General features: G+C 39.3%; 1 protein-coding gene across 7 annotated transcripts in view; it reads left to right on the top strand.

Moving 5' to 3' along the window:
• Spf45 (splicing factor 45) overlaps positions 1–26598 on the top strand; it is a 207228-nt gene that overhangs the window by 160976 nt on the left and 19654 nt on the right. For all 7 annotated transcript variants that reach the window (XM_068353523.1, XM_068353522.1, XM_068353524.1 and 4 more), the window contains exon 9: positions 14003–14177. In XM_068353523.1, coding sequence (XP_068209624.1) covers positions 14003–14177 — 175 coding nt within the window. The remainder of the gene's footprint in view (positions 1–14002; positions 14178–26598) is intronic.

Below are 26598 nucleotides of genomic sequence, written 5' to 3'. Positions count from 1 at the left end.
CTTCGATCCTTGGGCCCACAGCCTAATCAAGAATGGACTTGGATAGAGCTGGAACGAGGCTTCACCATCATTTCCTCAATTCTTCCAACACTCCACCCCCTTACGGGAAGAATATACCCTAGAACTATTGAGCAAAGGGGTAATAAGGAGGGGAAAGTCCATCAAATTCCAGGGAAGGCTGTTTTGTGTTCCCAAGAAGGACTCAGACAAACTCGGAGTCATTCTGGACTTGTCGCCACTCAACAAGTTCATCGAGAACAAGAAGTTCAGGATGTTAACCCTTCAACACATAAGGACCCTGTTACCAAAAGGGGCGTACAGTAGGGTCCCGAATTATGCGAGAATTTGGTTGATTAATGACCTCGTGTAAATGGAAAATCGCGAATTTCGAAACACACAACTAACAGAAATAATTCCATTGCGGCCATGGCAACCAGCAATTTGCCTATTCAAATGTGTTTACTACCCATTTCCAATACTTTCTTTGTACTATACTGTATTTTTTTATAATATCAAATTGTTCTTGTAAATAAATAAAACATTTAATATACTTTAAAGTTCTAATAACTTGAAAAATGGTTAAAATTACAACCAGGATAGGTGTAAACACCATATATTTCCCGTTATAACACAACCCAAAATACAGACAAATTTTAATGTTTGTCATATCTATTGTATAATACAACTGGTGAATAGCAAAACCATCACTCTATAGACTAGCTTGTTATATGATTGAAAATCCAGAATTATCAAAATAAAGGCGATTTTATATCATGCGTTTCCTAAACACGCTAAAAAGCACAATAGAAAACGACAACCAATGTTTTGTTTACGTTTATCTCTGATCACAACGAAGAAACAGACGCATTTATACATCTGTGTTTTTTAATTGACAGCAATTTTACCAAGTATAGATTATATGTTGAATTTGTTATTACCAATGTTCTAATTATTTTTTATTAGAACTTTCAAATAAATGAAATGAATGCCATTTATGAAATGTTTTTCTTTATGATGCCGCCTGAAACGGAAACCTTCCATTTGTTTACGCTCCATCTTCGATCATAATAAACAAACGAATGCATTAAACACACATGATCTAAGTCATAACTAATGATATTACAAACATTTAGTAAACATTATGTTATTACAAATATTTTACTTACCGTATCCATATAAATTCCTAAATTCGTAGCAAAGCTGGAAATTTTTTTTTTCCTTATGCGTTTAATCCACAATAGCAAACTGCCGCTAATGACAGAGTGATAACTTACGATAATTCTAAACTGTTGAGAGAGAGAGAGAGAGAGAGAGAGAGAGAGAGAGAGAGAGAGAGAGAGAGAGAGAGAGAGAGAGAGAGAGAGAGAGAGAGAGAGAGAGAGAGAGAGAGAGAGAGAGAGAGGGGGGGGGGGGGGTTTTAAAGTACTAAACAATAAATATGATAGGTTATAACACATTGGTGTTTATGTAATATTAACTGTATAGATGGTTTGAATAAGTTAAGAAATGGTGTAAACAATTCTTTGTTATTGTATTCGCGCGGAAGCTAGACATCAGCTGATGTGATCACAGCCAAAAGTAAAACAAAAATAAGTTAGCAATACTCGATTTTTAAAACACACCCGAAATTTAACAACATAAGTACATGTTTTATTATAGCGCAATTGACATTTAAAGAGTAAAAATTTTCTGGAATAGAATGGTGTTTCCTAAAAAATAGTGGTTTGCGGACGAAATCGGTTACCGTATTTTAAGCTATGATTGAAATGGATGTATACACGGTATAATTTTTTCGTTTTGTATTTAATTGACACTTCAAGAAAACCGATTTTGGTTTCTTCATCTATTTGTAAGTGTTGTATAACGAGAGAGAGAGAGAGTGAGAGAGAGAGAGAGAGAGAGAGAATCAGCTGTTGTAATTGAATGTCGTGTTTTTGTTTCGTGTACCCCCTGAAGCGAGGAATTGATCGCCACAACTAACAATATTCATGTTAATTTCATTCTTAAACTCAAGTTGCCATATGTGAACTATGGTTTTATTTCTTACGGAGAGAGAGAGAGAGAGAGAGAGAGAGAGAGAGAGAGAGAGAGAGAGAGAGAGAGAGAGAGAGAGAGAGAGAGAGAGGGATTTCTGCCATCAAATCTCTCTCTCTCTCTCTAGATTTTATTTTACCGTCTACTCTACAAAACCAATGTTTGCAAATCAAATGTATACTGTTTAAAATATGACAAAATATTGATGACTCGTTACCGAAGTTTAGGCTATTCACTGCCGATAAACGAACCCAGTCTACTCGTGAAAACCTTGAACGCCCAGAGGGAAAAATAAGGCTTTTAGATATACTGTACTAAACAAAAATAATGCTTTAATATATCATCATTAACACTACCATTACAATTATCGTAAGGTTGGAGAAAGATAAAGATTGCCGAGAACATAACCACATTTCTGTTTTACATTTTGTCAGCTGGACTCGCACAGTTAACAGTTGATTTCATTGTTGATGTGGAATTTTATCCTTAAATAGGCTATTCATTGTGAAATTATGTTAATGAAATGTAATGTTAATATTGTTTTGTAACATTTATTATAAATCACTGTATTTAGGGCTACCAATATACTTAAAAAGACAATAGATTTGATACATTTTGTAGTGCTTGACTCGCGAACTTTGAACAGCCTCGCAGATACAGAAAATTTATTTTTGAAAAATAGCGATCGCGGAAAAGGGGAATCGTGTAATTCGAACACGCTTAATTCGGGACCCTACTGTACTCTGTCTCGATAGACCTGGCAGATGCTTATTGGCATATTCCAGTCAACCACCCCCTCTCCTCCTACCTAGGATTCAGGCTACAGAAGAAAAAGTAAGTCTTCAGAGCCATGCCCCTCGGACTAAACATAGCCCCAAGGATTTTCTCGAAACTTGGGGATGCATTCGTTCAACTACTACGCCTTGGAGACGTTCAGGTAGCAGCGTACCTGGAAGACTGGCTGGTGTGGGCAGCATCCAGGATGGCTTGTCTGCAAGCATCCAAGAAAGTGATCCAGTTCCTGGAACATCTGGGATTCAAGATCAACATCAAGAAGTCTTGACTTTCTCCAGCTCAAGAGTTTCAATGGCTGGGAATCCATTGGAATTTGAAGTCACACCGTCTCTCCATTCCCCCAGGGAAGAGGAGAGAGATTGCAGGATCTGTCAAGAGACTACTGAAATCCGACAGGATCTCAAGACGCCAACAGGAAAGAGTACTGGGCTCTCTCCAGTTTGCAGCAGTGACAGACCCAGTGCTAAAAGCACAACTGAAAGATGCGTCAGGAGTCTGGAGAAGATACGCATCAAACGCTCTTAGAGATCAAAGAAGACCGATACCGACCTTACAACGATCACTTCTCAGGCCATGGTCGAAGGCCAAGAACCTAAAGAGGACTGTGCCCTTGCAACCACCTCCACCATCGGGGACAATCCACACGGATTCCTCGACGGAAGGATGGGGAGGTCACCCCCATCAACGGAAAGTCCAAGGGACCTGGTCTTCTCTATTCAAGACCTTTCACATCAACATTTTGGAGGCCATGGCAGTCCTTTTGACGTTGAAGAAACTCTCCCCTCGCAGATCAGCCCACATCAGGCTGATCCTGGACAGCGAAGTGATAATGAGATGTCTGAACCGTCAAGGCTCGAGATCGCCCCAGATCAACCAAGTGATATTGGCCATCTTCCGCCTGGCGGAAAAGAAGAGATGGCATTTGTCAGCAGTTCACCTTCAAGGTTCCGCAATGTGACAACGGACGCTCTATCCAGGCTCAGGCCGATAGTCAATGGTCCCTAGACGCAAACTCATTCTCCTTCATCTTGCATCAAGTCCCGGAACTGCAGATCGACCTCTTTGCGACGAGTGACAAGAAACTACGGCGATATGTAGCCCCATACGAGGACCCTCTAGCGGAGGCGACGGACGCCATGTCCCTCGATTGGAACAGATGGAACCGGATTTACCTGTTCCCTCCGACCAATCTCCTAATGAAGGTCCTCAACAGGCCGAGATCATTTCGGGGAACGGCAGTTCTAGTGGCTCCCAAGTGGCCAAAGAGTAACTGGTTCCCTCTGGTAATGGAACTGAAGCTGAGGCTGGTCCCTCTTCCGGACCCAGCACTATCTCAACAGGTCCAGAAGTTAACTGTCTTCACTTCATCACAGAGAACCCAAAACCTTCATCTCATGATTTTCTCTCCTTAGCGGTTAAGAAAAGATTTGTCATCTCAAAAAGCAGTATAGACAACTTAGAAGAATACAAGTCTAAGTCAACTAGGAGACAATATGAATCGTCTTGGAAAAAGTGGGTTGCTTTTGTCAAAGCAAAAGGACCAAAAGAAATCTCAATGGACTTTTGTCTGTCCTTCTTTATCCACCTTCATAGTTAAGGTCTGGCAGCCAACACAATAACTACGTGTAAGTCGGCTCTGACTAGACCTCTGCTATACGCCTTCCAAGTAGACCTGTCGAATGAAATCTTTAACAAGATCCCTAAGGCATGTGCTAGACTCAGGCCTGCAACCTCTCTGAAGCCCATTTCGTGGTCCCTGGACAAGGTCCTACACTATGCTTCAACAGTGAACAATGAAGATTGCTCTCTTAAGGACCTGACTCAAAAAGTTGTTTTCCTGTTCGCTATAGCCTCGGGGGCTAGAGTTAGTGAAATAGTGGCCATATCCAGAGATGAGGGCCATATTCAGTTCAGAGAAGCGGGAGAACAATCTTTTTCCTGATCCAACGTTTCTCGCTAAGAACGAGCTACCCACTGAGAGATGGGGTCCCTGGAGAATCTGCCCTCTGAAGGAAGATGTCTCGCTGTGTCCAGTAGAATGTCTAAAGGTCTATCTCCGAAGAACTTTAGACTTCAGGAGAGGACAGCTCTTTAAAGGAAAAACTTCGGGATCAAACTTATCCCTAAAACAACTGAGGGCGAAGCTCACCTACTTTATTCTCAGAGCGGGTCCTGACAGTACACTCGCAGGTCATGATCCTAGGAAAATTGCTTCATCACTGAACTTCTTTCAGTATATGGATTTTGAGCGTCTTCACTCGTCCACTGGATGAAAATCATCCAGAGTCTTCTATAAACATTATGCAAAACAAGTGCATGAGCTGAAGCATTTTGTGGTGGCGGCAGGTAGTGTGTTAAAACCTGTTGTCTAGTACTGCAATGAACAGTGAATTGATTTGGACTTTCAATTATCGGGTAAAGGTGTTGACACCTTCCAGTGCAATACTTGTTAAGCGAGTGTCACCATGGTGACACTAAAGACTGCTCAAATTATTTCAGGGGGAGAACTATACAGGTAACACCCGTGCCGTGTGTACTTTACACAGTGTTGATAATATCCAACATTACAGAAAACTAGAAAATTTTATTAAATTTTTCAAATTCAAGTGTGGCACTAATCATTTCTTCCCTTTAAGGTGTAACCAAAATTTTTCTGTTGTTTCCTATTTTATATTTCTCATTACATATATTAACATATATTACACATGTTACTTTTCTGGGTCGATCTGTGGCGCCGGGTGAAAAGAGTCCTTATATATCTTTTCTGATAAAACCTTCCAATTATACCAGAGAAAGATAAAAGCATGGAATGCTGAGGTTACTACCCTCGCGCGAGCACCTTTTGGGTGTCGTGTATAAAGCAAAGGCGCGTGAAAACCACTATTCACAGGTTGTCTTCCATTTAGTTAATTCCTTCGTCAAAGGGATGGGCCGATACAAAGGTCCTAGCCAACCACCAGCGCCACGACGCGAGCGCCATCTGAACCACATCCTTCTTTTGGAATCTTAGTGTTGATTTTGATTGTGGTGCTCTCGGTCTTTTTTTTTTCAATCGTGGATTTATTTTGTCATGTCCGAAGCTCCATCTTCACACATTCCAGTGTTAAGTACCATAGTTTGTTTTGACAGTTTTTTATTGTACCGGGCTGTTGTTTTATATCCAGTATAGTCTGTTTTATTATTCCCGTCTGGCCTTTCATGGCGGCCATTGGTTGTTCACTTGTTTGGGAATTCATCTTTGTCTGCCCGTTTAGTACTCTGTCACTTAGGTTCTTGGTTAAGTCCCTGGCCTTATGCCTTTAGAACCGTTATTAATTTTTTGTGTATTTTTGCTCATGGTACTTTTTGCTAGCAAGTCCAGCCTACGAACGATATAGCGATCTAGCTTTGTATTTGTTTAGTACCCGCCCCACCGAGGCGTTCGTCACTCGACTGTGCTATTTATTTTAAGTTTTAGCACATGCTATTCTTCGATCGTAGTGTTATTTGGATGTACATTTTTATTTTATACGTTTATAATAGTGTTGTGTGATTTTTAGTCCTGTTTTTGTGTCCGAGAGATTGGGGTCCCCGTTTTCTGTTCGCAGTCACGAGTTACCCCTTTCTCTCGTTTTCTTTCTTAGCTCTGGTGGTTGAGCGGATTTCCCGTTTTCCGTTTTGTGCGTTCAACGGGTTCTCCATCCCTCACCTCTCCCCCTCTGGGTGGATGATAACTTAAGAGTTATTTTTTTTTCGTGACTTCAATTGTTAGCGTTATTTTGGTCCGTGTTTCGTCCTCTCCCCGTTACGGCTCGGGAGTAGTTTATGAACGTTTTCCACTCCGCCTTGAGTTCTACTCCGGCTTGAGGGATTCTCAATGACTTTCGTTCTATTGTTATATTTATATATTGTTTACTGCATGGGACGGGCTTCATATTGTTTAGATACGACCCTCCGGTGGCCCTTACTGCGGTCTCAGGCCACGGCCATATCCACAATAGCCATTGTTATTACAATTGTGTTTTTATTCACAATAATTATTCAGGACCTTTCTTCTCCCTCCGGCCTCACCGGAGTTTGTAAATACGCTTTGCTATGATCTAAGCCTTAGCCTTTAGCTGCGGCTTGGCTTTTATAGCTTCACAATTGAATTATTAGCCACAATTGAATTATTCAGGTCTCTCCCCAGAAATAGATTTTTCCTTCGTCAAAATCCCTTTATTCTTGATCGTTTATTGTGAATAAATGTATATCAATGTGTAATTGTGTCTTATTTCGCCCTACAATTGATAGAAATAAAGTATAAGCCAGAGTTTTCTTACCTAGTTAATTAAGTAAAACCTCATATTATTGTATGGTGGGACAATATATATAGCTGATACTTTTGCTCCAACACGAGATACAAACAGTGAAACTTTTGTATATCTAGTTGATGCTATGTTCCGATATATTATACAAACCATGAGACTCTTGTATATCTAGCTGATGCTATGTTCCAACACAAATATACAAACTGTGAGAGACTTGTATATTTAGTTGAGTGTATTCCAACACAATATACAAATCGTGAGACTCTTGTATATATAGTTGATGCTATGTTCGTTCATATAATATATGCAAACCTTGAGACCCCTTTCCTACTGTCTAGTATGACTCTTCCCTGTAGGGGGCAGGAAGCACTAACATCGTCTATGATTAGTAGTAATGACGTATAATGGTGACGTCATATGTCTCGATGGTCTGGATGACCATAGGAAAATTTGTCCCTAGGTTAAGGCACCTATAAAATCCACAGATACAGTACTTTCTAGTAATTCTCTGGTAAACTTCCATCGGGACGACATGGCTTGAGCCCAAAAAACCGAATCTATTTTTGGGTGAGATAGCCATATTGTCCTGATGGACCCGCCCTCCTTTTCTATAGAAAAGGCCTTGGCAGGATCCCTCCCGAAAATACTATATCTGTAGCACCATGCTCAATGCTACAAGGAATAAGCGCCATCTTGGATACAGCACCATCTGGATACTCGTAATAGTACGGGAGGAAAGGTAACCTTGATAACGGCTCTCCTTCTATTTTCGCCACTTATCCCCCTCGAAACGAAAACACTATGCGGGGTGAAGATTGCTATGTATCGTATCAAGATATACGTCCCCTGATATTATGCGATATCCTTAAGAGAAATTTTAAGGATATTTGCGCCAGGAGTTAGAATTCTGGAGACCTAAAGTTTAATACTCGGGGAATATCACTGTAGCCAAATGTCCCTTAGAAAGCTACCAATAGGAACCTTCCATCAGGACGACATGGCTATCTCACCCAAAAATAGATTTTTCGCTTTGCTCAAAATCCGTTTTACAACCCACTATCTACTGACGTATACCCACAGGTGTTTAGACATGTTTTCACTGGAATCTTTGATAGCTGCTCAACAGGTTGTGTAACATACCTAGCTCCTTAGGGGACAAGAAGTATCTTGTCTAAGATAACAGCTGTGACTTTAGACTAGGATAAGAGGTAGAATGTCAGGCCCTTTTTCCTCCTTTCCTTCCCCTGTCTTGGAGTGAACCAGTCGTCCTGTTGTTTGCTGGATCGATCATGGATGTAGGCAAGCTTCCACACCGAGCACTGTTCTATAATGGTATGCAGAAGGTCCTCAACTTACAAACATTGAGAGAGTCAAACAAATCCAACTGAAATCATAAATTTCAGATATATCAAAACTCCAGATACTGTACTGTAATAAGATAAAGAAATACTGCAATAAAACAGTATCATATAATTTGATACAGTAAATAAAACAACATTTATAATAACCTGATATTTTTTCCTATGAAACGGTACTATTTGTTGAGTTTGTATCTTGAAATTGTAGACCTGAGAGTTAGGTTAGGTCTACCCTAGGCCAAAATTTAACAAAATTCAACTTAAAAACTGCTTCTTGGAAACTATCTTCTGTAGAAGTATCTCCCCTTCCGTCCTTTATAAAGGGCAAGGATGGAATGTATGTACAGTAGTACCCATTACTTATATTAGCCTTAAATTAACAGGGTATCCTTACAAGGATATTAGATGCTTCCACGATCATCTTTCCATAGACAGAAATATAGCTTAACCTTTGAGATCTTTATCTCAAGTCTTATGGTCCAGTGCTTGGCCGTCCAGGATTTAAACCAGCCAGTTTGCTTAGAAGAGGTTCCTCCCACCTCATGACGAGTCTCTTATTAAAGAACAATGGTTTGTATTTGTATTGGAACAAATGACAAATTATAAAAGTAACTTTTTTCCCATAACTATACAAACATGAGTCCTTTAAGTTTCACTTCCTGCTTCAACAACCCCACAATCCTAACTAGGAGAAATACAAATCACTTTTAAAATTTGTGATATTCATCTCTACAGTATGATAAACAAACAGGAGGTTCCTGGAGTCATCTCCTTTGCTCCTGTATGGAACGAGGAAGACTGGCATATTCAGGGAAGAAAAGAACCAACTAATTTGGTTCTATAGGGACTTCCAAACCACCAATCAGAGAGTCTCCCTATTTTAAAAGATGAAAGGTTTGTATATATGTAGGAACAAATAAGAATTTTAAAAGTAATTTGTATTTTTCCTAGCTATATAAACCTGAGTTCTCAAAAATTAAATTTCCCACCTCGCCATCCCTCTCAATCCTGTGTGGAAGGTCAAAAGTGCAGATCTTTTGACAAACGGGAAGTAGGGCTACTTGCCCACAAACACCATCTGTCGTTAACTACCTTGTTAATGAATTCACTGGCTGTTCTAACTCCCCTGAAGACATGAATTGTACTTTTATCACAACTGTTGTTACCAACTCCTGGTTACTCGATAGAAGACCTTATATTTTGGGCAAATCCGATAATTCTTATTACTCTATAAGAGCTACTTCAGAAGGATGTACAGTAATTTTAATAGCCGCTGTCTCAGGAACTATAGTCAGTGAAATTGCAGCGTTCTGCAGGGAACGGAAGCTCCTCACCCCCATTCTTGGCTGTCCAGCTGGGGTAACCTTTGTCCAGTGTCTACCCTGCAATCATATCAGCAGAGATCCATGTCATTAGAAGGTAGTCTTTCAAAATTTCCAAACCGGCAAGTCTAAATTTATAGGGGATTGCTGTGTTCTCATGAATTCCCTTATCAAAAAGGCCACGCTACTCTGTACACATAAAACCCATGATGACAGAAAAATTGCTTTCTCTTTAGAATTTTTTGCCAATATGCAATTTCAGGACATTCAGAGCTTTACAGATAGGTGTGAGCACATAGGGTGGTTATAAGACACTATCTGAAACAAATCCTAGCAGTTCAACATAGGTGGATGGTGCTAAGGCTCGATTGTGGTACTTAAGAGGAGGAATTGGGAAGAAGAGATATATTGACAACCAGATCCCACATCAGAATTACCCCGTTAGTCATCTTGCTAGTTTTCCAGGGATTTCCTTCTCATGTAGTGAGTGGTTTGACTTGTTAGTCGTTTCCTTTCATGTATGTAAGCATGAATTTGGCATTCGCTTGGTCATATGTAACTTGACACTTGAGATGACCTTCATTTAAAATAATCTTACCTGGGATTCATTATGTAATTTCAAAGCTACCTGCTTCCTGACCTTTAAACTAAAAATAAGAAAAATTTTTACGCTTTTCACTCTCCCATATCCCCTTTCCCTTCGATGCCTATTAGACCTGGTAGGTGGAGAACACACCACAGGCCTATTACAGTACTCCCAAGGACTTCATATAATTGTTGTCAGCCACAGTGGATAGACCGTCCTCTTCTTCTCCAGCTCAATTTAAGATTTTTTATTTGAGGTAAAAGTTATCTATGTCAGGTTTTGAGATAGTTATGTATCAAATCTTTTCTAGAAATATATGGCAAAAGATGTTGAGCGGGTACAAGAAGAGTTAATGATAGTCACATGAATTGGTTACAAACAGGAACAATAGTCGATTCATTAATATGGTAATTGGTTAGTGGAGTGTAGTAAAAAAGGGAATCCCCTCCCCTTTGCCTGCAACAGACTGCATACGGTAGGCACCTTGGTATTTAGACAAAGGAGTGCAGGAGTGTGCGATTAAAAGACTTTTCCCAATTTTATGGCAGGTTTCTATAAATCTAATAAATAGGTTAATGTAGTTGAGAATAGAATATATGAAGATTATAAGCTTTTAATATGAAATAATAAATTTATGATTTTGCATATCATGTGCCTTCACTTGTGCCAGAGTCCAGATTGCTAAATGTAATAGGAATTCAAGATAGAAGAACGGGCCAGGAGCTCTTACATTATCCTCTCCTTAGCTTACATTTCTGAATCAAGCTCTTTTGTTCAGCCACTGTATATAGTGTTTAAAAGAATAGCTTAGTGAAGTACTAAATCAATTTCACAAAACATTATGGAATTAAATTTTGTTTAGTGCGTAAGCTGTTTAGACTCTATGCTAATAATAATTCATAAGATACGTTTAGACTCTATGCTAATAGTAATTCAGTGGCCACTTTCCTCTTGGTAAGGTTAGAAGAGAGACTTTAGCTATGGTAAGCAGCTCTTCTAGGAGAAGAACACTCCAAAATCAAACCATTGTTTTCTTGTCCTGGGCAGTGCCATAGCTTCTGTACCATGGTCTTCCACTGTCTTGTAAAATATTCTATTTCAATTGTCACTTACTTCTCTTATTTCCTTGTTTCCTTTCCTCACGGGGCTATTTTCGCTGTTGGAGCCCCTGGTCTTATAGCATCCTGCTTTTCCATCTAGGGTTGTAGCTTAGCAAGTAATAATAATAACAATAGACAATATACTAATAGTAATTCATAAGATACGTGTAGACTCTATGCTAATAGTAATTCATGAGATAACTAGTATTTTTTGTAGTTAGTATACAAATATTGAAGGTAAAGAGCATACAGTTTTCTCTCCCTTTGTTTGTAAAAACTAGCGTATTTCCTGTGTCATAAGACGCACCTTTTTTCACGAAAAATGCCCCCAAAATCACCCTGCATCTTAACACTTAAGAAAAAGTTGTATAGGGGAGTTTGACATACCTCAAACACCAAACTATTGACTTACAAGCACTCAAACTCACGAGAGATAGAATATAAACCTACAATTATCATTCATATAATATAAATTCATTCATCTTTATATTGCACTTCATTTAACGAAGTACAGTAGCAAATTATTTGTTTATTTTGGTTATCAGCTAATGACTCGCTAACCCCCTTCCACAAGTAAACATGCCAACTAGTAGTCTCGTAGCAGACGACACTATGACATGTTAGTTGCTTATTCAGTATATATCTATTTTCTCATATTTTGTTGATATTTTGTAATAAAGCAATATATTGATAATGACTTTGTTGCCTGAGTTCCGAAATAATACAAAGAAACAGTTGCTGAATACGTCCTTGGAAAAAATTTCTGTTAGATGAGTGCAGCATTACCAAGTTAGCAGAAAAGTAACTAGACCCAGAATCACATAAACAGTAGCGAAAGTATTCCACCTAAAAGAATTTATAGATTACTATAATCAATAACTACATTTTGTGTGAAAATTTATAGGGTATATGAGGAATTTTGGAACTATTCCTAGAATTTTACATCTTTACCAAAATTTTATTAAGAACCTTTGGGAACACTGCTTTCATCATGTAAACAACACTTGAAACACCAAGCACTATGGGTAAACGTGTAGTTTTGGTGGAAACTACGACTGGTATAGTTGTTTCTTATATGAGTATGTAATAGAATTGGGATAATCGGCATATAGCTAATAAATATTAACTTGAGCATTTCATAATACACCCAAAATAAGAAAGGTTACTGTGCCAGACAATAATCACGCTAGAGTCGCTGACCATGGATTTCTGCTAAGAAGTTTTTAAAATCCTCATTTTTTTTTTTTTTCTAAAACTGCCTTGCTAATTTAAGGGTGCGTCTTACCACTTGTAGCGTCTTATCATACGGGAAATACGGTACTTGATGGTTTGGTTGGCAGTTTTGTTATGTAATGTGAACGGAAGGAAGGTTTTTAGCTTTATTAAAGGTAAGCATAGAAAATTTACTTGCCATTCCATAATCAAGGTGAACAGGGAACACTAATAAGGTTTATACTAGATGTATCAAGTTGGTTTGAGTGTGATTTAATTTTAAAATTAGTTTTATTATATATCACTTTCCGTCACTTACTCACCTCTGATAGAGTGTGGGAGTCAGCATGATGACTACCAGGTAAGATTTATTTAAATAGATATGTTATAAAATGATTTATTCAAATATTTACCTGGTACTTTATTCATCTCATTCCCTTCCTTCTCCCCTCCTTTACTGGTGTCAGGAGCTTTTTTTAAGGATATGCACAAGGTCTATGATTACTCGGGTTACAGGATGTTCTTGGTAGTAATAAGCCTTTAGTGTGTTTGCTCAATGGCACCACGTATCAGGTCTAATGGGTATCACTGGGAAGGCATAGCTCGAAGAGACAGCAGTATAGAAAAAGTTTTCTGTTTTGTTAGAGATTGGGAAGTCAGCCGCTTCGATGATTAAAGCATGTTATCATATGACTGCAGTATCAGGTAAGCATTTAAATAATAAATTGTAATTGTAAGACTGCAGTATCAGGTATGCATTTAAATAATAAATTGTAATTGTAAGATTAAATTTTTCATACTTTGGTACTACTCCTTGAAGACCATGCAGCTTATAACCCCCAAAAAAGAGTATTGACAAAGGATAAACCTATTTTTTGGAGGTGCTGTGTTTTCCAAGACTTTTTATCGCCAAAGTCTCATGATGGGAAGTGGGACATATTCTTATGTTGAAAAAGTGTTTTTTTTAGCAAAAGCAAATGTCCAGCTAAGCCTTGTCTTTAGTGTTAGGAATGATTTTCAGTGGGTGATGTGTTGTCAGTTAGCAGCCGAATTCAGTATTAGAGGTACTGTTCAGTACTGTGAATGTTTCAATAGAGCCAAACCCGCTGGGGTCCCTTATACACACTTGCATTTTGATACACTGGCCCTTGGAAGACAGCATTTCTTTAGCATATTATGTCATATTGGATTCCCTGTTCTAACCTGTATGGGAAAGTCCTGTTGAACCAAATAGCATCTCCCCCAACAAAAGGTTTTTTTCCTTCACCAAAACCCATTTTTTTTTTTAATTTATCATTTTTTTCAGAATATGGTTGGTCCTGGAGAAGTAGATGATGAACTGGAACCAGAAGTTAGAGAGGAATGTAACGGAAAATATGGGGCTGTCGTCCAAGTTGTAATATTTGAGATTCCCCGAGCTGTACCTGAAGAAGCAGTACGAATATTTGTTGAATTTCAGAGAGTCGAGTCTGCTATTAAAGGTTAGTCATACTTTCTTATACAATATATACAGTTTTATACTGATAGTTGCCAACTTAAGTTTCATTCCATAGTTTATATAGGACTGATCTATTTTAACTTTTTTTTCAGGGAGTTTTTATTTTAAAGACTTTAATGCTTTCAACAACTAAAGGTTTGATGATAAGATTTTGCTTTTTATTTATATCAGTATTTTATTTAATTTATCATTTTATTACTCAGTTTTAATTATCCCTTCCCAAATTTATTTTAGCCAGTTCTGTAAGTCAAGTTTGACTCATTGGGCTTGGATAACCTTCCCCCCTAGTGATGATAATAATGTAGTAACATTGTTACTGATTTTGATATATTTTAGAATTGTTTTTTTATTATTTCTCAAACTGAATTGCTTATTTGGTATTTCTCTATTTCAATACCACACTGGGGTGTATTTACAGTTGGAGCCCTTGGACTTGTAGCATCTTGTTCTTTCAAATACGGTAATGTTGTAGCTTGACTATTAGTAACAAGGATAATAAATACCACCTCGGAGCCAGTCAGTGACTGTTCCTTTCTGTGTTTCCAAGCACTGAACCAAGCCAACCATCTGACCAAACCCAATCACCAGTGGGATGATACACAGAACTGTTCTGGCTCTCTGACACCTGGGCCCATTTCCCAGACATGAAATGAGACCAACCACGGCTCAATTCATCTCCTGCCTCCTGTGTATACATTCCAGTGTCTGTTTCGGTTTTGAGTGTTCATATTTTAAGGAGATTAAAAAATTTCTTGAACGTGTTGATGAGCACATATTCTCTTACCTTGGGGGTACTGCCCACCAACTGAGTTTCGTTCACAGTGGCACCTTTTGGACAAAGACAATAGTTGCTCTAAGGATCAGATAGGTGCTGCACTCCTTGTGTACCTCTCATGGGGTTGACATTGAGGCAGCAGTTGAAGGGGATAACATCAGTACCCCTATATCCCTGGCTCTGGGCTTTTGAGAGAGACCGCAACCAAGCTTTTGGAGCCAGCCATGTTATTTGGTTCCAATTTGAGGATGGTCATTTCCTCCTCCAAATCCCTGCAATGGCCACCAGCAGGTTCTTCCTCTAGTAGAAGGAGTTAGGAAGAAAAGTCGGGACCAATGTAATGGTATGTTCTCTGCTGTCAGTATGAGGATACCTTGCCTTGTACATTCACTCTCCATCTTCCATCTGAATTCATTCCAGACATGCCTTCCAGGTTCCACATCCTGGACATGTGGTCGGAGGTTGGATGATCTCAAGTTTCTGCTCTAGAAATTGCGTACTGCCGCCTTCAGTCCTCTCCTGCCTGCTTTTCACAACTCATCAGCCTATATTCAATTGGAATTTTTACTCTATACTAGACCACCAGAGAAGGAAATTGTAGTGCCAGTAGTCATTGGTCATTCCAAAAGCACTTCTTTTATTTCTCAAGTATTCACATTGGTGTCCAGTGGAGTGTCAAGCCTTGGCAGCTTGGAATGTCTTCTCTGGAATCTTTCCAGGATGAGATCGAGACTACTACTCACTGTTTTTACTGTCTAAGGATCTTAATTGAGGCGAATTTAATCTCACTCCCAGGCAAAGGATGAAATATCTCAGAATACTTTTCAACTAGGAAGCACACCTATTCCTGATAAGTAGGAACACTGTTCTACTCGTGGTAGCAAGGAAGAATGGTTCGCAAGGAGGAGAAGATTGAGTTTGCTCTCTCTTCTTCCTCCTCTCCCAACAATTTCCCCCTCCTAATATCTTCTTTGGATACTTCTCAGAAGGAAGAACCAGTAGTAGTAGTTGCACAGGAAGCCTCTCGCAAGACGTTATTTGGCACTTCTAGCGTTTGCACTTCTCCTCCAGTAGGGAGTGATTGATCTTACCCTCTGCTCATTACCTCAGCGTTCAGTCTCGTGGATCTGTAACCCATTTCTGTCATGACATAGGGGGAAAGCCCTGGCCCTTAGAAAGCTGCTCTCTGAGGAGTGCCCTGGCTCTTAAAAACTTGCTCTCCCTTTTATGAAAGAAGTATTGGGTTTCATCCTTCAACCAGAACCTTTGGGGTTCATTGAACAGATGTGAGCCTTATATGACGGTTTTTTAATTGGATATGGTATAAGTGAACAGCAAACACTGACTTCCCAGGTTAAGTGAAAGTGAAATGTTTTGTCAGCCTTCCCTGTTCCTGCTATAAGGAGCTTTCATCCATCAGGATAGGGTAACAAAGCTCCTATGTCGACCAATTTCTTCGGCAATCATCAAGTATAGAGTGAGCCACATGTGACAGCTAATGCTGTAGAACTAGTTGCAGTTTACCAGTCCCACACACATAATCACCAGCACTGTAGATCTTGTAAGGTTATGGTATACATTGCCATAAAAATGACCCTCCTCCTCCTCCAGGAGAGAGTGAGACAGAGTTCACCTGGTAACCATTTCCTCGGTACTCGGTCAGCGAGACTGGAAGCTCAGTATGGCAAATACTTCTGGCATAACAGCAGCAAGTAGCAGTCCCTCCAGTGATAGAGTACATGCACCATCCAGATGAAATTGAATGTGTTTATCCTCCTCCCTGGTCCCTTCCATGGGATACTGGGATGGACTCAAGTTGAGTGGTGTCCTGTTTTGCTAGCTCTTGGATATATTCCAAGAGAGATGCTATACAAGGGGGTTCATAAAAAATGTATCTCAAGCCAGAGCCCCCTCTTAACGAGAGAATGCCTTGATGAAGTCATCGGGCTTCAGCACGGCATATCATTCCCGTGCTGAAGGCTTGTGACGGGCAAGAGGGCTCTCGAACTGTGGAATTTCTTTTCCTCAGTTTGACTCTAAATTTCTCTCATTCTTTTTCTATTACTTCTTATTGCTTATTCCTCCTTCATAATTATCAGCTGTCTCCAACTTTGCTGTCAAAACTCTCTTACCCATTTCACTGTCCAGGTTTTTTAGAGGGGACATTGTATCCAGGATCGGTTTTATTTCAAAATCAATTGTGGGAGCTGTGGTGGTCTTGCCAACTGCCCGAAAATGTTTGGACACCTAGGAGTGTCAGTATTCCCATACTGGCACGCGTAACTATCTCGTAGGAAAATTTGGCCTTCGGATTCCAGGGGTTGGCGGTTTCATAGAGATAGGACTCTCGGCATTCTGTCCGGTTTGCCTGCCACTATGGTTAGAGTGGGGATGATTGTATTCTTGAAATGCTCTCAGTCCCATCAAGCGGGTTTGGCATACACTTGAGCCACTCTAATCATAGTGGTACCATCCCTTTGTGGTAAGGTAGGGAGTGGAGATTTGGTAAGCAGCTTTTGCAGGTGTCATTGGTGGAGAAATTAATTCCAGGAAAGGCTAACGGTGTCTTCTTTGGAATTTCAGACAGTCTTAATATTTTCTCTCCCTTAAACTTTATTTTTTTTCCATTGTTTATTTTTCATTGTTATTATGACCCCTTCCCTCCCCTCAAAAAAATAATGAGTAAACATAATATTCCCCGTACCCCTGGATCAAATGGCGAACCCCAGGCACCGTTGACGACTTCTGCCTGTTTAAATAAGGAAAGCTCTGTTGACAACCTTGGCAATAAAAAGGATTCCTCCAACAATACTTCTCTGACCAGTGTTGTTAAAGACAATTTATCGGCACTGGTGGAAAATGATTCTTGTAATAACAGTAATACTTTACTTTCTGGTTCTGGCTCATTACCAGATCCAACAAAAAATCTGAAAATTCTCCATTAAAAAAACATACCAATTGGTTGTAGCTATGACATAATTCATGAAGCCTTCTGTAGATTTGGGGCAATCAAAGAAATTTTAATGGAGCTTAATGGTAGTAAAGGCTTTTGGGAAGTTTGGGTATCATTTTCAAGTTTTGAGATTGCTTTAGAAGCAAATAAAAATTGACAATTGTTTGATTTCTGGGGCTCTATGTGATAAAGCACCAAGACACCTAGAGGTATATAAACCAGAAGAATGGATGGAAAAAGAAATAGAGCATAGACTTCCAGAAGTAAGAACCCCCAAGCCCCCAACATGGATAATTGCACCTGGGAAGATAGATAATTATAACTATTATAAGATTAGTAAATTTATAAAAAAAAAAAAGTTGGTTTAATTAAAAGTAAGGATATTAGCAGATACGGTAAGCAATCTGTTTTGATTAATGCAAAATCAGATACTCAAGTTCACATGCTCTGTGGCATGAAGATTGCAGAAATTGATCCAATTTATTAAACCACATATGAGCTTCAGCTATGGTAAAGGAGTAGTTTTTGATAAAGATCTATATGAATTTTCAGAACCCAAAATTCTGGACATGTGCCCTGCTAATGTTTGGAAAGTAAGTAAGAGCCCTCAAACAAGCATGGTATTTTTAACATTTGAAACCCCTGTTATACCAGATCATATAATTATTGAGAATGAAAGAGTATGTGTTCCGGAATATAAACCTAGGCCTTTACAATGCTTTAATTATTTCAAGTACGGTCACCCTTCCCGGTACTGCAATAATACGAAGATCTGTATTAACTGTCCTTCGTTAGAACATGGCCAATGCAACAGAGATACAACCTGTGCAAACTGTAAAGATCATCATAAATCAAATGATAATAGATGTAGAGAATACAAGAAAGAAGAAGCTGCAATCTTGAAAGCAAATGCTGAACATATCAGTGTAGGTTATGCAAAGCATTTACTCAATCAGCAACTTAATTTTGCTCGCACGGTTAAGATGCCACCAAAAGATTATAATCCACTACCCCTTACTACCACAGGGGGACCAGTGGTAGCACCTGGTCTGTCAGGTGCATCTCCCTTAGTGGTAGTAGCCCAGCCATCTGGGTCAAGTGCTCAGCCTATAAAAGCCAGAGCACAAACCTCCAAAGAGGTCAATATGGTTTCCAACACACCAAAAGTAATGTCACCGATAGGAGCATCTCCCCTAGAGGTAGTAGCCCAGCCTTCTGGGTTAAGTGCTCGAACTGTTGAAGTTCTAGCAGAATCCTCCAAGGAAGCCAATGTGGCTTCTACCACCTCAAATGTATTGTCTCAGGCAGAATCTCTACCTGATTTGATGGAGATTGGAAAACAAGATCTTCCAAAGAGGAAAAGGTCCCCATCATCCTCACCTTCATCTAAATCAGGTAAGTGCCCTACTGCTCATGATCCTAAGGTTGACTTGTATAAAGATACTAGAAAGAAAGAAAAGAAGAGTGGTGGCCTAGTAAAGCCTTCCATCTCCAAGCCTTACATGGATTCATCTGAAAAGTCCCAAAAGACAAATGAGACAAAGAAAAATAATAACAAAAGATAATGTCTATCATCCAGTGGAATTGCAGAGGTCTAAGTACTAGCATTGAGCAAATAAAAACTAACCAGGGACTCAGACACGAAGGTAATTTGTCTACAGGAAACCAAGATTAGTGACAAACCATTTAATCCTGGACTCAATTATCATTTTTGTAGATCCCCTCCTTTGCAAGCTGCAAGAGCTCAAGGTGGTATGGGTTTTATTATTCACAAATCTGTAAAATTTGAAACAATCCTACTCAATACACCACTACAGGCATGTGCAGTTAGAACTCATATTGGAAAAAAAATTACTTTATGCTCGCTATATATTGAACCATCTTTAGAACTTTTCCTTTTAGATCATGCTGGTAATCCAAGAAGGCTTAGATTTTCTGACCTCCAAGACCTGATCAATCAGCTGCCTGCCCCTTTTATTTTAATGGGTGATTTTAATGCAAAGCATACTTTATGGGGTGGAAATGTGTGCGATAGATGGGGTAATCTTGTTGAAGAATTAATCGACAACAACGATGTACTAATGAATGATGGTTCTCCAACTATGTATGATGTATTCCACAACTCTACATCAGCCATTGATTTGTCAATCTGTTCCTCATCCATTCGATTGGACTACCTTTGGTCAGTAAATGAACACCTACATGGCAGTGACCATTGGCCAATAATGTTAAATTATGTCCATAATCTTCCTTCTCAGTGTCCACCAAAATGGAAGATAGACGAGGCAGACTGGGCAGCTTATGAAAACTGTTCACACACCGATAAAGAGTATGATGAATTTACATCTCCAGTGCATGCCTATCAACATCTTGAAAATATTATTGATGATAATTCTAGCAAGTTTATACCTAAAACATGCGGTTTACCTCATCGCTCTGTAGTTCCTTGGTGGAGTAAAGAATGTGCCAACGCAAGAAAAGTGACCCGAACTTGCTTCAGAAGATACTTGAGAACAAACTATGTAGCAGATAGAATAGCGTACCTCAGAGCCTGTGCCAAACAAAAAGGAACTTTTAAGAAAGCATAGAGAGCATCTTGGAAGAAATATATATCTAATATTAATACCCAAACTCCTTCAAAGGAAATATGGGACAGGATTAGAAAACTTCAAGGCAAATTCATCCCTAAGCCTCTACCAATATTAAGGGAAAACAATAAATATATATCTGACCCCAAAGATGTAGCAGAGGTTCTTGCTAAGCACTTTGCCCATGTATCAAGTGCTGACAACTATTCCCCAGCATTTCAACAAATTAGAGCATCAACATCTGTTGTTCCTCCTGCTTCTTCAAATACTGAAGCTTTTAACCTGCCTTTTATTATGGAGGAGATGCAAAATGCTATCTCTAGCTCTTCTTTAACTGCCCCAGGTGAGGATGGCATCCGGTATGAAATGATATCACATCTTCCAGTGGATACCAAGGAATTTTTATTAGAAGGATCACTATTTGTCGATGACTTTGCAATTTATTGTAGTGGATCATCTGCACTACAAGCATGCCAAAATCTTCAAATTGCAATAAATGCTGCTTCCGCATGGGCAAATTCTCGTGAATTCATGTTTTCTCCTCAGAAGACCAAAGCCATTCGCTTTACTCGTACTCGTAAAAGGGAAGAGATCCCCACCCTTTTCTTAAATGATTGTATTTTGCCATATGACGATAATGTCAAGTTTCTTGGAGTCATTTTCGACAAGAAAATGACATTTGGTCCCCATATAAATGACCTATCTATCAGGGTTAAGAAGTCACTGAACATTCTGAAAGTGGTATCGCATTTTGATTGGGGTGCTGATAGAACAACGTTGCTTAGAATTTATACATCTTTGTGTCTGAGCAAGTTAGACTATGAATGCCAAATATATGGGTCAGCTACAAAGACTTTACTTGGAAAACTTGATATTGTTCACAATGCTGGGCTTCGCATCTGCACAGGTGCTTACAGAACATCTCCCATTGACAGTCTCTTTTGATTCTGGCATACCTCCCCTTTCCATTCGCAGAGAGGAATTGAGTTTGAGGTTTTTAGCTAGGTCCCTTGCTGTGAGAAACAATCCTAACTGTAAATATGTTAGGGCGCCTTTAGATCGGGCTCCTAACAGATCTAGAGTGCCTAAGCCTTTGGAAGTACTGTACAGCTGAAAAATGATGCTAGAGAAGTAGGCTTGTTAACACCACAGATAGCAGAGGTAGGATGTCCCAAGTCTTCTCCTTGGTGTAATCCACCTGTTAAAGTATGTTTTACGGCAGGAGGGAAAAATACCTTACCTAGTAGGGTAATGAAAAGTGAGTTTTTAAATCATGCTGCTCAACATCATTGGAAACATGTTTTTACAGATGGCTCCAAATCGGCTGCAGGAGTTGGAAGTGCAGCTGTGGTGGGGGATTTTGTTATTAGAAGGAAACTCCCATCCTCTTGTTCAATATTTACTGCTGAGCTGTACGCAATAATTCTCGCAGTCCAACATATTTTTAAAAATGGCAACCAGAATAGTTTTTATACAATTTTTACGGATTCCAATAGGGTTTTACTCTCATTAAAACAAATTATGCCAGGCCATCATCTAGTACAGTGTTTCTTAAACTTTTTTGTGCAGCGGACCCCTTTTATTAAAATTACTCATGTAGCGGACCCTTTATTATTATAATTTTCCACTTGAGTTTGAAAGTCTTTGCAGGTCATAATATACTGAAATTTCAACTGAATTATTTATTAATGGCTTATCTTCAACATGAATGTTTATATTTTGCCTAACATAATTTCCACAACATTGATAATTTTGCATACAAATTTTCATGAACTTAACAGCAACGCTTCCTCCTCATATCTCTCAACCATACTTAATGCGATGAATGATACTGTTTTTGCTGCCTCACTACTGTTGGAATATCTGGCTCCAGTCTGCTGAGTTTCAGTCGCATCTCGGGTTCGACATTGATTCGGTTGCGCTTCTTCGTTTTAAGATCAACCAGTGTAGAAAATCCAATTTCACAGTTGTACGTTGTTGGGAACGGCATCATGTGTTTCAAAGCAATTTCTGCAAGTCCAGGGTACTCTGGCTGGACTTGAGCCCAAAAATTGGCCAAACTTCTTTCCCTGAATAGGGTCTTCACTGTCCCACTTGTTGCAATCTCGACAAGATTATCAGCCTCTTTTGATGACAGGTTGACACTGACCTTTTCTATATCTACTTTATCTGTAACAAATGGATTTCTAATCCACTCAAAGCTTGGGTCTGGTTCTTCAAAATATTTTCCTAACTCTGAGTGAAGGCCTAGCAGATGGGCTTTGAAAGCTTGTGTTGTGTCACCATATAGCTCTTCCTTGGAAGTAAGTGAGCCTGTCATGAGCCACAGATCCATTATCCTGATGCTAAAAAGTAAGCTAGGCTGTCTTCTGATGTTTATCCTGCAAGTAACTTGGCAAGGTCACGAGGTCTAGTATTCGAAAATCTAATCTCAAAAAGGTAGGTAATAACGTTTAACAAATGGCATAGAAAAAACCAGTATGTTGTCATAAGCATCCAGATGATTTTCTTACCTACAAAGAGGAGCACAAGCAACTGCCGTGTGTTCCTCACAGCAGCCTTAACGTCAACTGATATGTGGCGGCCGGCGGGCGGACGCAGTCGCCGCACCACAGAGCATCAGTCAGTACAATGTTGCACAATCATAAACACCACTGCCTTCTATAAAGTTGGTTTTTTTGTGTGTATCTTTTTCGGAATTTCGTTGAGGATTTCCCCCCAAGGGAGGAAGGCGGCATTACTTAAATTACTTCCATCCCAATGTGACTTAACCACTGTAAAAAGCCATCAGGATTTGGTGCTACAAAAATAGGAATTTAGGACGTTTCGGCCGAAAATTTGACTGAAATCGATATTAAAAATTATCCTGCGGACCCCTTGGAATATTCCACGGACCCCTGGGGGTCCGCGGACCACACTTTAAGAAACACTGATTTAGTACAAGAGGTGCAGGACTGATTACTACTTCTGCAGTCTAGGAAGAGTATCAGTGTTCACTTCTGTTGGGTCCCTGCCCATGTTGGGGTGGATGGAAATGAACAAGTAGAGAAGGCAGCAAAGGAAGCTTCAGGGCTAAGTAATCCATCCCCCTTGAGTATTCCTTACAAAGATCTTAAAAGTGAGATTCATCTTTACTGTAAAAATAAGTGGCAGGCTCAATGGTCTGAACTGACCACCAATACAAAATTGAAACTAATCCACCCATTGGTGGATAAATGGTCATCTTGTAATTCTACAAGTAGGAGGGATACCATTATTTTAACTAGGCTGCGTATTGGCCATGCACATGCAACGCACAATTATTTAATGAAGAGTGGGGAAGGGAGACAGGCCCCTCATTGTAATACCTGTCAAGTGACAATGGATGTTAAACATATTTTAGTCGATTGTCCTGTTTTTAATCTTCAGAGGAGGACACATTTACTCCAGGACAAACCTTTAAGAGATATACTGGGGGAAAACTGTAATACCCTGAACTTGAGAAAATTTATACAAAGTATTGGGTTATATTACGAGCTATAATTGATTTTATTTATTTATTTATTTATTTTACCCTTTTAATCCCTATTTATTTCACATCTAGATTTTATTGTATGGAAGTGTTGCAATTTGTATTAAAGGTTAAAATGATACTAAATGGTGTGAGTATACAGATATGATTGAATGATTTTCGTTATATAGCGCTGAATGGCCTTTGATGCCCCAGTGCTTGGCTTAATGCCTAAATCCTATATTCAATTCAATTCAAGCCAGAGCCCTTTTCAGATCACAGACCTTGCTACCTCTGCTGAAGAAGCTACATGGTAAAGTTTGAATCCTTCCTCTCTGAGAAAACAGTTATGCTTTAAGGAAACTTTAAGCAGCCTTGCCTATCCTGGAACTTAGGTCACTGGATAAAATGGTCTTTTTCCCCAGGGCACAGGCAAACACTCCTCCTGATAACCTGAGGAAAGCACCATAAGTACTTTCCTTCAAGACTTTCTCTTCTCTGCTTTGGCGAGGGAATATGAAAACAAGAGGCTTCTCAGTATTGAGTAGATCCCTTCTCCTCAGGGGATAAATCTATGCTTAAAGCAAGCTTCAAGCAATCTTGCCTATCTTGAGACAGGTCACTGGGTGGGATGGTTCTCCGTCCTCAACCTCAGGGCACTGGTGCAGTTGCCTCCTGCTATCATAGGGATTTTTCCCTCAAAATTGTTTCTCTTTTCTGTTGTAGCAAGAGAATAGTAAGTTCAGGCTTTTCATCACGTCAAACTTTGAGGTATGGAGTTCTGTACATTCGTCGTCTCGCAGACTGTGTTGAAGACTAAGTACCAATTTGTCTTGAACACCCATTCAGGACCTTCATAGATTTATCCTTCCGTTTAAATTGGCATAAAGATGCCTAGTGTCACCTGAGGGCCCTGCAGTGCTACTTAAGGGGAAATCAACATCGCACGCAAGTGTTACAGCCTTCTCAGAAACAGAAACATAAAGGAAGTGTCCAGACACTGTTCCTTCTGGCTTGATGAGGCTGCATGCTTGCATATGCAACTTTGATCAGTGTGCAACTCTGTCATTTCAAGGAAGAACTTAAAAGACTAGCCCTATCAGTAGCCTTCTGGTTCACCTGTCGGCATACAGTAGGGTCCCGAATTATGCGAGAATTTGGTCGATGAATGACCTCGTGTAAATGGAAAATCGCATATTTTGAAACACACCTAACAGAAATAATTCTATTGGGGCCATGGCAACCAGCAACTTGCCTATTCAAACGTGTTTACTACCCATTTCCAATACTTTCTATGTACTATACTGCATCTTTTTTATAATGTCAAATTGTTCTTGTAAATAAATCAAACATTTAACCCTTTTACCCCCAAAGGACGTACTGGTACGTTTCACAAAAGCCATCCCTTTACCCCCATGGACGTACCGGTACGTCCTTGCAAAAGAATGCTATAAAAATTAGTTTTTCATATTTTTTGATAATTTTTTGAGAAAATTCAGGCATTTTCCAAGAGAATGAGACCAACCTGACCTCTCTATGACAAAAATTAAGGCTGTTAGAGCAATTTGAATAAAATATACTGCAAAATGTGCTTGGAAAAAAATAACCCCCTGGGGGTTAAGGGTGGGAAATTTCCAAATACCCCGGGGGTAAAAGGGTTAATATGCTTTAAAGTTATAATAACTTGAAAAAAGGTTAAAATCAAAACCAGGATGGGTGTAAACACCATACATTTTCCGTTATAACGCGACCCAAAATACAGACAAATTTTAATGTTTGTCATATCTATTGTTTAAGACAACTGGTGAATAGCAAAACCATCACTCTATAGACTAGCTTTTGTTGTATCATTGAAAATCCAGAATTATCAAAATAAAGGCCATTTTATATCATCCGTTTCCTAAACACACCAAAAAGCACAATAAAAACGACAACCAATGTTTTGTTTACGTTTATCTCTGATCATAACGAAGAAACAGACGCATTTACACATCTGTGTATTGGTTAGTTTTTGCATCGACAGCAATCTTACCAAGTATTGATTATATGTTGATTTTGCTATTACCAATGTTCTACTTAATTTTTCTTAGAACTTCCAAATAAATTAAATGAATGCCATTCATATAATGTTAAGTTTTTCAATATTAAACTTACCCGATAATCATGTAGCTGTCAACTCTGTTGCCCGACAGAATTCTACGGAAGGGATACGCCAGCGATCGCTATACAAGAGGGGGGTGTACTCACAAGCGCCACCTGTGGCCAGGTACTGCAGTACTTCTTGTTGACACCACTTCAATTTTTCCTCTGTCGTGCTTCCGGCAAGACGTTCATGGATACGCTTATAATTTTGGAGTCTTGTTCACGGTTTTTGGTGAAGTATTGCTCTAAGATTTCAGCTTTCGCTATTCAGGAAGTTCTATTATTAGCTTAGCTAGCTTTTGGAATTAATTTGATTAATTATGGTGACGAAGAGAGTATGAACTCTCTTTCACCTTTAAATGGCCGACCCTTCCCTTAGACGGAAGTGTTGGTGTCTAAGAGAGTATAGACTCTCTTTCTTAATTTTGCTTAACAAAAGTTATAGATTTATTTTAT

The sequence above is a fragment of the Palaemon carinicauda genome, chromosome 30 (genome assembly GCF_036898095.1).
Source record: "Palaemon carinicauda isolate YSFRI2023 chromosome 30, ASM3689809v2, whole genome shotgun sequence".
In the NCBI taxonomy this organism is placed as follows: domain Eukaryota; kingdom Metazoa; phylum Arthropoda; class Malacostraca; order Decapoda; family Palaemonidae; genus Palaemon; species Palaemon carinicauda.
The sequence above is the reverse complement of the archived record's forward strand: the minus strand, read 5'-3'. Positions and strand labels throughout refer to the sequence as shown.